This window comes from Anabas testudineus, chromosome 6 (assembly GCF_900324465.2).
Source record: "Anabas testudineus chromosome 6, fAnaTes1.2, whole genome shotgun sequence".
Lineage (NCBI taxonomy): Eukaryota > Metazoa > Chordata > Actinopteri > Anabantiformes > Anabantidae > Anabas > Anabas testudineus.
Genome location: NC_046615.1, coordinates 21,488,795 through 21,500,795, shown reverse-complemented (window position 1 = coordinate 21,500,795; position 12,001 = coordinate 21,488,795). Strand labels below are relative to the sequence as shown.

The window sequence follows — 12,001 nt, the reverse complement described above, 5'->3', positions numbered from 1 at the left end:
AAACAAACTTGAATGTAGTATAAAGTGCAAAGAAAATAGAGATGTCAACAAAAATCCTGAGATCACTGCCAAGGTCATTGATTCTCAACTGGCCTCTTGTTGACTGTTAAGATTTGGAAGTCCTTGGTCTGATGAGACCAAACCTGAGCTATTTGGGCTTTTGTTTGGTGCAAGAAAGGAGACGTCTTCAACCCTACATTTAAAGTGGTAACAGTTAAACATGGGGCCATAATTTGGGGCTGCTTTGCTTTGCTTTGCTGCTTCAGGCTCAGGAAACCCTGCTTGCATGCACGAGACCATAAGGAAAAGATTATATTGACTTTTATAAGGATAATTTGAAGAAATCTGTGGGCAGTCTAGCTTTAGGTTGATTCTGGATTTTTAACTGTAGGATGCTCGAGGCATGTGTGGATACAGGACATTTGTCCACTCAAGGATCATATAGTTTACATACACACTGTGATGCTGTTGAATGATTTAAAGAGAACTGTTCACACCAGACATCCTAAGAACATGACTGAACTTTTGAAGAATTTGGTCCAAAATCCATTCTGAGCTTTGTGCTCATCTAATATGCAGGAGAAGGAGAAGTATGCTACCAGAAGCAATGCTTTAGGAGGTTTTAACCAGTTATTAAATCCAATGATGCACTTTTGGATCAATAAAGGCAAGAAAGATTATAATTGGTTGTGTTCTAATAGCTTAAATAGAAATCTGATTCATATCCCATGTTTCCCAGTACGTCCATTGTCAAAATGAAGCTGGATATTTGTCATTTACATCATTTACACATGAATATCAATCATCAGCATTAAAAAAAATTCTAATTGGCTTAAAAAATGCTAATGAGCATTAAGATCTCTAATGTGAACATAGCCTTAGATCGTCTGGTCACTTTTTATGACCAATTAAATTAAAACAAACAAATGAAAGCAAAAGAAAACAGGTAATTCCAAAGTGTTCACATACTTGTTGCCACTGTTGGTATTTTAGTGTAAAGTAAAATAGGCTTTTCCTTCTTAAAACGAAGTATAAGTTATATAGTATTAGTAGTATAGTAAGTAGAATAAAGGTGTTAGGTAATCCACTACACTTAACTTTGTTTGACAAAGGGACGTCGCATATTATGAAACCTCACTGCAAATGTGCTAGAGGCATCCAAAAGGCTCATTTACATCTGCTGTTCCTGGCAGATTTTGAACTGTCATACATAAAAAGTTAAGTATAACATATGTAAAACTGTCCAAACTGACATCTTAAAAATTGTTCCAAACAACTAACACCCAGACGGACAAAGACATTCCATTCAGTGTCATGTACGATAAAATTAGAAAAAGTCCTAAGACAAAAATCATCCTCGTTTTTAAAACGACATCGTACTATTAGTAATAGTATAGTTATAAAATGTGTTTTATACATTTTTCCTGGCCTTGCCCAGCGTATGACATGGAAATCAGATACTTTTCTGAGACTACGACTTTGTACCACAACAGAATGAGCAGCTGCGGCATGACGTGGACTTCTACCGTGGAGAACTGGACCAAAAAGAGCCAGCCACATCCAGAGACGAGAACGCAGAGATCCAGAAGAAGCTCAATTTGGCCAACCGCCAGCTCTACCAATGCCTGGATGACCTTCAGGTACTAGCTATTTTCAGTAAATAACTCAGCTTCTTACTACTCATTTGTTTGGCTTTTATCTCTTTTTATTACCTGGTTTTTGTAGCATGCACAGGCCTACAAATTAAATTTGTTATACATTTTTTTTAATTTGTGTCAATTAGCGAACCGAGGACGAAAACTTGTACCTGAAGACACAAAATGAGCAGATGCAGAAAAGTCTAGAGGAGTCGGTGAAGGAGATGGACAAAATGACAGATGAGTACAACAAGATGAAGATTGTTGTACAGCAGACAGACTCTATTATGGACCAGCTCAGGAAAGAGAGAGATCACGCAAAGCTGCAAGTAAGGATTCCTCAGTGTACTCATAAAAGACTGGAATGGAACTGTCACAGCTTTTTTTTTTTTTTTTTTTTTTTTTTTTTTTTTTTTTTTTTTTGAAGCACAATATTATAACAATATGTTCAATACTATCTATGCAACAGTGAGTTTCCACCTGTGTCTGTGTGTGCTTAATGTGCAGGTCAGAGAGTTATCAGATAAGATACATAGCATGACAGAAGAGGGTGACCCAATTATGGCAGCGGTCAATGCCAAAGTGGAGGAGTGGAAGGTGGGTGTTCAATCAAATGTCCTCAAATCTCATGTACGTGAGATTCAAATTCAGAATAGTGAGTAGTTTGTTCTTTACCTATGAATCTCGGTGAAGTTTAGTGAGTGGACAGTTGGAACAGCACTAGTTTTGTCTAAACTCTTCAGAGTAAATATTAGCAAGTAGTATTGTAATTGTATTGTAAAAAAATAGCATTGTCATTCTTATGCTTCATCCACTGGGCCTACATGGTTTCTTTCCTCATATATAGAGAGTGCTCTCTGCAAAGGATGATGAAATTGTAGTGTACCAGCAAATGATCCGTGACCTGAGGGAAAAGCTGCGTTCAGCCCAATTGGACCTGGACAAAAGCAACATTATTGCCTTGCAGCAGGTCTGTATTAAAACTGAATAAACTTTCTTTGAATGTACAGTACTGTACATATGTGTCACATGTCATCTCATGCCATTTCTGTGCACTGAATCTAAGTCATTATGTTATCACTGTGGTTCATGTGTCTCATAGACAAATTTTATTAACGCGACAACCTGAACACTACACATGCAAGAATGGTTTATAGATTGTGCAGCACTTTGCATAGCAAAATATGTCGAGGAAAAAAAACAGCTGTGCTTAGAGATATTGTAAATTCTCTTTTAAAATAGACTTAATATATAACATTTTGTTGCTTGTGTGAAAGACAAGATATTTTAAAATAAACTCATTATTTGATTTAATGACATATTTTCAGTAAGCATCACATTTGGACAGAGGAAGGCACAAGAATTTAAATTAAATCTGGTAAAGCAGTATCACCTGTAGGGTTTTGGCACATTAAATCAAAACGCTTGAACTGTAACACTTGGCTCCAGACAATAATCCTACCAAACCCTGATTAGAATGTGGAAAGTCATTGTGTCTGACTTTATTCATTGTGTGTTGATTATGGAAATCCTGACTTGGAGGTGATTTTCTTATCATGTTCTTTCATCTGTTTGCAATTTTTCCTACTTTGCTGCTTTCTCTCTCTGTTTTGCCATGTTTTATCATCCTGTCCTCTCTTCCATTTCTTTTGCTGTCCTGGGCTAGGTCATATATGAACTCTGTGGTGTAAGTTCCATCTTTGATGGGCCTCTTACCCTTAGCCTCCCCTGTTTTTATTTCATAAACTTGCCTTAATGAAGAATGATGAAAGTGTTGATAATTCACAACCATGCTCAGCCGACATAGATAACACATTACACACATGCATTTTCATTGTTTAAAGTGTTGTTAATTGTCCTAAAGTCTGTTCAAGAGAGGGATAATCAAATCAAGATGCTAAGCGAGCAAGTGGAGCAGTATACAGGGGAAATGGAGAAGTACGCCTTGCTCATTCAGGAATTAAAGACGTCCACGAAGAAAGACAGAGGTGGGTGAATCCCTGCTTAATATTCCTAACTAAACACTAAGGTACATTCTATGACTAAATAATTAATCAGTTAATTAAACAAATATGGAAACATCATGAAAACATTGTATAAAGAATACGTGTTGCAGAAGTTTATATACAGTTTGTTTTTAATGTGTGTAATATGTGCCAGAAATATTAAATAAATTATTTCCTTTTTTGTCCAAGGCCTACCATCGTCCATTCAGCACAGAAGGATTGAAGAACTGAAGTCTAAGCTGGAAGCTGCAGAGACAAGAGCAGTGGAAGCAGAACAGGCGGTAAAGCTTGCCGAAGCTCATGCTGAGGAAAAAGACAAAGCGCTTATTGAGGCTTCAACCCGCTTGAGCCAGTATGAGTCTGTAAGTCTACAAATACCCTCTCTTTCTCTTTTGTTTGTTACTTTTGGCTTACATCAAAGATTTTTTTAATCCGGATCAAATTAATTACCAATTAAATTCCAAGAAACAAGACTTCTTCATTAATGCGTCACCTCTTTCCATGACTGTGGTGTGATCAGCATGCTTTTTGGGTGTACAAGCTAAGTGTTTGTCTTTCATCATATCTAATCACACCCTGATTTTGCCAAAAAGGCGTACGAGTTGGAAAACAAGGAAATAAAGAAAGCAGAATAAACTCTGCTTCTGTATTACAGGGCATTTATGGCCTGGAAGCAGCCATTGCAGAGATCAAAGAGTGTAAAAATCAAATTAGAGTGAGAGATCGTGAGGCAGAGGCCATGACCAAAGAGATCAACCAGCTTGAGATGAGAATCAATGACCTCATGGATGAAAATGAAGGTTTCCGAGAAAAACTAGGTCAGATTTTTTTTTATTATTCACTGTTCCCATCTTCCAGTGTACGTAGACAACATCGACTGACCTAATGCAGTAAAATTAATTTTATTTTTATTTTCATGTCTCCAAAGGTCTGGCACCAAAGCAGGAAGTGGATTTGACAGAATTTAGGCGAGCCAAAGATCTTAAACAGCGCCAGTACAAAGCAGAAAACCAAGTTCTCACCAAAGAGGTACAGTGGGATTACAGAGGTTAAAAGGCCGCTTTTATAATCACTGATTTCTGAGCTTTTCTCGCCTCACTGCATAATTTCTTGGTAGATTGAGCGGCTTGAAGAGGAAAGACTGGAGCTAAAGAAACAAATCAGACTCATGGTGAAGGAAAGAGGTGATACAGTATTGATGGAATTCAATTCCACCGATTACAATATTAGCATTGTTTTGACATGTTTTTCTCTTAAGAGAGGAAGTCAAAGGGTCGAGTTACGTCATTCTTACCAACTGGCTGTTTCTGTAGGTAACCCACAGTTGAGCTTGCTGCTGGAGGAGGGCATGAGGCCTAGCAGAACTGTGTCTTTTGAACAGAGCAGCACTTACACAGATGAAGAGATCAGACGAAAGGTAAGCTTCTGGCTAATGACGTTATTTCATGCATCTTCAATCAAAGCCTATTTTTTTTGAAGAGCTTCGAATTCCTAATTAAGCCACATAATTAAATCTTCTTTAGTGCTGAGCGTCATTTCTATTTAACAACATTAGTTAGCAATGATGAACGAACAATATTTTGAGAGAGCCTTAGTGTCGTGATGCACACACGAGCAAAAACAAAATAATATATCAAGAGTAGTTGAGAGAGCAGTGGAAAAATGATGGCAGTAATTAAGAGTGGTAAGGAGTAGTGGATGGAATTGTTCTAATTTAACAGGAATGCCTGATGTATGTCTTTGGAAGCCAATGTCATGTGACAAAGTACTGTACTGCAAATTTGTTATTTATACTGCTCTCAGTAGGACACTATGAAATAAAACACTGATATCCGCTTTATCAGCTTTAGATGACTTGTGTTGCACACTCAAAAGTTTAAAGTATAGGCAGACCTATTAGGAAAATAAAGTCTAAAAGTATTTTTTTTTCTTATTGTGAAACAATTGAAATATCCTTACTATCCTTATCCTTACTCTGCATTCAAATTCTGCTGAATTTGAATGCAGAGTAACAAAGCGAATGATTAACTATGTGGTTGAGTTCTAATTCATGTTATCATTTTGATTAGGAAAGGTACAGGAAGTCATTACTGCCAACAGCCATCACTCTGTACAACGACTATATTCAGACAGTGGATAGCTATCCACCTATCCATCCATCCATTCATTCATTTTTGTAATCTTCTCAGTGATTTAATTTAATTTGTATTTGCAGAATGAGCAGCTAGAAAAAGAACTGAGCAATAAGGAAAGAGAGCTAGAACTTCATAAAACCCAGTTTCAAGTAAAATGTAAGTAAACACTTGGGTCAGTCCTATAAGCCTTGGTAATTTGCTTGTTTATCTGTTAAAAGCTGTCAAACATTAAATACCTCAGGCCACAGCTTTAATGACATTGTTCCTTTTGTATGTTCATTTATAGTGGAAGAACTGTCAAAAGTGAAAAGTGATTTGGAGGCTGCACTGAAAGATGTTCTTCAAGCTATGAGGATTAATCAAGAGGCTGCTCCATCTGGAACTGCCATCAATATTGCCAGTCTGGAAAAGTTGAGAAATGGAAGTATCTTCATTTCACCAAATTTGTGAAGATTGTCTTAAGTATAATGTTATGCCACAGTGGTGTTTTGAAATATATAATATAGTGTTGTTCAGCCCGTGTGAAGAAGGGAAAAAATTTGCCTGTCTCTGTCCTTCCTACTCACTGTTATAACTTTGTAACACAACAATTCATTACTTACATTTATCTGCTTTAACAGGGCAAAAAAGCTGTTTATAACAATAAAAATAGTATGTTCACAAAATTACAATATTCAACAGCATGCTGAGTACATCTCGCTAGCTGTCTAGGTAGCAAAATAGTCTGTTAACAGCAGTAGAAGGAGAGATTAAAGCTGTTACACTAGAGATATACACATAGATAGATAGATAGATAGATAGATATCTATCTATCTATCTATCTATCTACCTATCGATCTATCGATCTATCTATCTATATGCATGCCCTTACAATTAGATTTGCTCTGCTGAAAACAATGGGCAGACTCCCTCCTAGGCATTTACTTTTCTTTTGTCGGTTGAGGAAGGACGTAGTTTGTGTCATGGCAACTTGATCAACAAATACGGTGAGCCAGAAGAAGGTTATTGGAGTCAGAGTTTTGACGGCTTGTGCCATGCTGTTGACCAGCATGAAGCTGAAGATGTGTGTTTGGCCTTGATGTCACGCTGCAGGACTTGGTATCAGACATGTCCAGGACAAGAGGGAGTAGCAGGAAGTATCAGGTTCAAGCTGAAAAACAACCATAGTATTACATGATATTGACTGTCAGCAGTGTTTGAACAAAAAAGTAAATGTATTTTAATTTAAATGTGTGTGGTAAATGGTTGTTCTAGAAAGGTAATATGATGGAGGACTTGTTACACTGACTGACAAGACACATTTCAAATGTTTTAATATACTTGTGTTCCCCCACATATCACAGGTTGTAGATGCCAACAACATGAGTACAGAGTCAGAGTCACCTCTGCACCTCAGGTCCCAAATACACCAGCTCTTAGGGAGAAATGAAGAACTGAGGCAGGAACTGAAACTGGCCCGTGAGGAAGCAACCAGCAACTTCAGCCAGCTTTCCAGAGCCAATGAAAAGGTACATGTAGATCACATCATGCTGAGATAAAGATATGAGGGACAACTTTGTCGTTTTCCTAATTTTGATACATTAACTTTTTTATTTATTCATTTTTTGTTAGTTTTTTGCTCTCTGACGGTAATTATCATGTGTGGAACATTCAGTTCTCTTCTGCTTTTGACATGTGTTGCTTTTGTTTTCTATAACAAGACAGAAGTAAACACATTTGTGTCTCAGCTTTTCAGTTTACTTTAGTGTTTAATCTGATTCAACTTTCTGACAAACAGTGTTTAACAGAAACTGTGTTTCCTAGAACACAACCAGCCAGATGGTTTTTAGATCCCTGATTTTAAATGGTAATGTGGTGTTTTTATATAAAAGCCTTTGTTTTAAGACCGCTAACATAACCCATGTTTATATTCACTTTTATTCTATTAAACCACTTTTATTATGTAACTTTTTTTTTTAAATGTGGTCTTGGCTGGAATCATATATTATTTTGTAATTTTCTTTTTTATTATATTTCCTGTCTTTGTTTGAACCACATTTACATTGAAGTGACTCATCTGATCATAATCTCACTTTGATCACTTTTGTCCTTACGTAAAGGGCAGTTTGGTTTAATGGCGTTCTATTGTTGAGAAGTATTGTGAATAAGCATCTGTTACCAGAAGAAAACGTAGGAACTATTTTGATGAGCAAATTACACTTTTACTGATGCTGAGGTTGGTATTAAGGAAAGAATGTATGGCTGCCAGGCTGTACTTGTGATTTTCTTTATCTGTGCCTGTCAGGTGAGCCAGTTGGAAGGTGAATTGGAGGCCCTCAACAAGTCAGGCAGCAGTAGAGTTGTCCTCCAACGCCTGACTCTTCCTAAGTTCCTGGAGCCCAGCAGCTCGGAGGTCATCAGTTCCCTGAATGAATACGTTGTTCGGCTTCTTCAGGTCAGGAGGAATTTTGTTTAAGATGGAAATAACAATAAATCAATTATACTCTGTGTCATGACTATAAATTAAACATTTATAACACCCATATTAATTAGGAACTGAAAAACAAGGAGGAAACAAACAAGAAACTTGTGGAAACACTGGAAGAGTACAAAGACAAGTTTGCTGTTATCAGCCACCAACAGGGACTACTTTATAAAGAATATATAAGGTGGGTTAGGTATTAACAGGTATTTCCTTGCATGTTATAGCAAGCTTAGAACCTAAATTGCAAATTGTGAAACTCTTTTTGTGTGTTTTATTGCAAGTGAAAAGGCAGAATGGCAAAAAGAGAAAGAGAAATTTACAGAGACAAAGATCAAGCTGGAGGAGGAAAAGCAGATTGATGCTATTAAAATACAAGAGTTCAATGTAAGTCAAACAAATAAATGTTTAAAACAAATGGCCTTAGAGAATGATCTGGGCTCTAACATTTGGTATCTGCATTTACCCATTTCACTCATCAGGAAATGATAGACAAACTTCAGAAAGATCCAGAGGAAATCAGAAGGCAGTTGAGTGAAACATTCCGCAAGCTGACAGTGCTCAAAGTTAACGAGAAGAAACTGACACGGCGCTACACCACCTTGCTGGAGCAGGAACAGCACCTCCGTAAGGAGAACAGCAAGTTGAGGGATGAAAGCAATCAGATGCAGGCTTCTGTCATTCAGAAGATAGGATACCTGCAGAGATACAAGGTATAGAGAAATACACGGTCAAAGTCCACCAACCAAATGTCTAGTAAACCAATTACTTTATTGGTTTTCCAGAGCAAATTAGCCAGATCTGGCCAGTCTTGTTAAATTCAGTGTAAAAATAGTAAATACTTTTAATGTTACACCTGTCTGAATAAATATTGCCTGTATTTCTTTGAGTGGCTGAAGGAATATACACTGAGAAACAAACAAAAAAGTGCAAAATGCATGCCCAAAAAACAAGTGGCCTGGCTGATCCTATTTTTGTATATATAAAGCTAATGGGAAAGACACTACTATACTGTTGTATACAATTCTTTGAATTTATTAGCCTGCATCTTATTCTCATACATTTATGAGATACAGTATTATTGTCATTGTAAAAACTGGTCAGATATTTTAGTCACTATCTTAACTATAGAGATTTGAGAAATGCTGTCTCCAGTTAGAATGTTGACTGAGTTAAGGAATAGAACCAGCTGCAATTTATTAAATGTTTAGCAGAAATAATTTTAATGACTCGTGATTGAATCCAACCAAAGGTAAACACAGAAGGTAAAGAGGGTCTCCTGAAAACGCTGTAGGCATTGTGCGAAGCTTTGGCCAAGCATCTAGGCTCCCAAATACTGTAATTTACTTTTTTTAAAAAAATCACGTTAAAATTCAGTTTGTTGTTGGGCAATATTATTATAGGCAATGCTCTTTTAACGGTGCCACCTTTTTGTTTTGTCTTTAGGAAATGGCTGCATATAAGATAGCAGCACTGCAGAAGGCCTTGGATGATAGTGTCCCCTTATCAGACCTGGAAAGGGCTAATAAACAGTACACAGAGCTGACAGTCAAATACAGAGACATGCTGCAGAGGGATAGCCGCCTCGTACAAAGAACCACCAACCTCGAACATTTGGAGGTAATAACACATTTTCATAACACCTCAAATATACAGATCTTCATTTTTTGACTGACTATAAGATGTTTCTGTCTTTTTTCCTGTTTCTCAGAGTGAGAATGAGTCTCTACGGGGTCAAATCTCTGCCCTGACTAAAGAACTGGAGATCACAAAGGAAAAACTAAATACTTTAGAGCAGGCATGGGAACAAATCAATGCAATTGGTAAACTAACATCAGCACTTATTTTACATTTTTTACAAAACTTTCATTATTGGGAGGCAGTAGCTTTTCTGGGTTAGTGGTTCGATTCCCGGTTTCTACTAGCTACTCGTTGAGACATCAAAACCTGTACCAATGCTAATATGTATGACTTAACTTCTTTCTATTTTTTGTGTACAACTGTTGATGTCAAATTCTCATCCAAAGTTGCATTTTCCTTAATATTAGGAGGTGAAAGTAGCATGGATAAGGCAGACAAGGCATTGGCCAACAATGAGATGGTAACAGCTGCTAGACGAATCACCACTCTAGAGATGAAGGAGCTAAATGAGAGGCAGAGAGCTGAGCATGCCCACAAAATGTATGAACACATAAGGAACTCCCTCAGGCAGGTGGAGGAGCGCAACTTAGAGCTAGAGTCCAAGTTTGCAGAGGTAAGAAGTCATTAAATACAGAAAGTTCTTCTCTCACATACCTGAGATGTGTTGTATGTTGTTTTATCTCCCCAATTCCAAAAACGTTGTCACCCTCTAAAATCTACATAAACGAACAGAACACAGGGAATGTTTAAAATTAATGAAAAACGTTCTGAAGGAAATTTTTTAATTGAGGGCCGAAATTGATGTTTCTAAACAGTTGGGACCGGGCCATGTTAAACAATTTCGCATGCCCGTCTTTTAACAACTGTATGTAAACATCTGGGAACTAAGGAGATCAGTTGCTAGAGTTTTGGGAGAGGAATGTGGTCTCAGTCTTACCTCATACAGAATTCTAGCGGCTCAACAGTCCTTTGTGTATCTTGAAATGCAAAATATGACAGAGAGTCATATTTTGCATTTCAAGGTACACCACATATTTCCGTTGTAAGGTCTGGACTGCAGACCTTTTGCTGTTTTCACACTCGATCGTGTTACTGACCTGTTGCCAATTAAACTAAATAGTTGCAAAATGTTCATTGGGTTCATGAGATTTGCAAATCATTGCATTTTGTTTTAATGTGGATTTTACAGTGTGCCAACTTTACTGAAATTGGGGTTTTAATAATTTTTCATTTAGATCATTAGACAGACATACAGTCTTTCAGTAGAGAAGTCAATTAATTTGTGAGTGTGTAAATCTCCTTATATGTTCTGCAGATCCTGTGTGCAAAGGTTGTTGTTTTTTATTTTATTTCACTATCTTAGCATTTTGGTTCATGACCCGTCAGTGATGGATATGTTTCTCATCAGTTAACCAAGATGAATGCAGAGGCACAGAGGGTGGAACGAGAGTTGAGAGATGAGCTGGCAGACAGCATCAGCAAAGCTGTTAGCGATGCTGACAGAGCCAGAATTACACAGTTGGAGAAGACCGATGCCGAACTTCGGATCGAGGTTTCTAAGTATGTTTGACAAAGTGCAGGCAGAGATTTATCATTAAGGTTCTTACAAAATATGCGTATTGTTACAAACTGCATTTACAATCCCAGAATAACAGTGGACCTAAATTATATAAGCATCTATGTTTTTATATGTAATCAATAATTAATGTGTTCATGAAACTGTCACGAGGAAGTTATTCATGTGTTCTCACATTTTGTGAGCATGCACAGCTCTCTGCGTTGAAAAATAAGCTTGTGCTAGTCACAATGGGAAAAACAGAACTGCTGACATCTGTTTTTTATAAAATCCCTTGTTAAATAATTTAAAAATTTTTATTTATGACACTTTTAAATGTTGCATTTAAAAGTGTATATATACTGCTTAAATAAATACACTGCTTAAAAAGTGTAACAAATGTCACTTTTCCTTTTAAAGACTTCAAGAGGTGTGTGATGTTGCCATGATGCAGGTGTCAGCTCTACAGGCCAGACAACAGTACAAGGAGAAGGAAGCAGAAGCTTTGAGGAAGCAAATATTGGACTACCAGGTAGAAATTATGTTATTAACCTTTGTTGAACTTT

The 12,001-nt window shown here is 37.1% G+C and overlaps 1 protein-coding gene across 2 annotated transcripts in view; it reads left to right on the top strand.

Moving 5' to 3' along the window:
• Positions 1–12,001, top strand: part of cep290 (centrosomal protein 290) — a 43,036-nt gene that overhangs the window by 17,608 nt on the left and 13,427 nt on the right. For both annotated transcript variants that reach the window (XM_026365328.1, XM_026365327.1), the window contains 22 exons: positions 1,494–1,640; positions 1,784–1,966; positions 2,145–2,234; positions 2,485–2,607; positions 3,502–3,625; positions 3,833–4,005; positions 4,299–4,461; positions 4,572–4,672; positions 4,761–4,827; positions 4,957–5,060; positions 5,859–5,934; positions 6,065–6,198; positions 7,122–7,286; positions 8,063–8,212; positions 8,311–8,426; positions 8,524–8,626; positions 8,722–8,952; positions 9,686–9,859; positions 9,951–10,062; positions 10,288–10,493; positions 11,289–11,440; positions 11,856–11,967. In XM_026365328.1, coding sequence (XP_026221113.1) covers positions 1,494–1,640; positions 1,784–1,966; positions 2,145–2,234; positions 2,485–2,607; positions 3,502–3,625; positions 3,833–4,005; positions 4,299–4,461; positions 4,572–4,672; positions 4,761–4,827; positions 4,957–5,060; positions 5,859–5,934; positions 6,065–6,198; positions 7,122–7,286; positions 8,063–8,212; positions 8,311–8,426; positions 8,524–8,626; positions 8,722–8,952; positions 9,686–9,859; positions 9,951–10,062; positions 10,288–10,493; positions 11,289–11,440; positions 11,856–11,967 — 3,006 coding nt within the window. The remainder of the gene's footprint in view (positions 1–1,493; positions 1,641–1,783; positions 1,967–2,144; positions 2,235–2,484; positions 2,608–3,501; positions 3,626–3,832; positions 4,006–4,298; positions 4,462–4,571; positions 4,673–4,760; positions 4,828–4,956; positions 5,061–5,858; positions 5,935–6,064; positions 6,199–7,121; positions 7,287–8,062; positions 8,213–8,310; positions 8,427–8,523; positions 8,627–8,721; positions 8,953–9,685; positions 9,860–9,950; positions 10,063–10,287; positions 10,494–11,288; positions 11,441–11,855; positions 11,968–12,001) is intronic.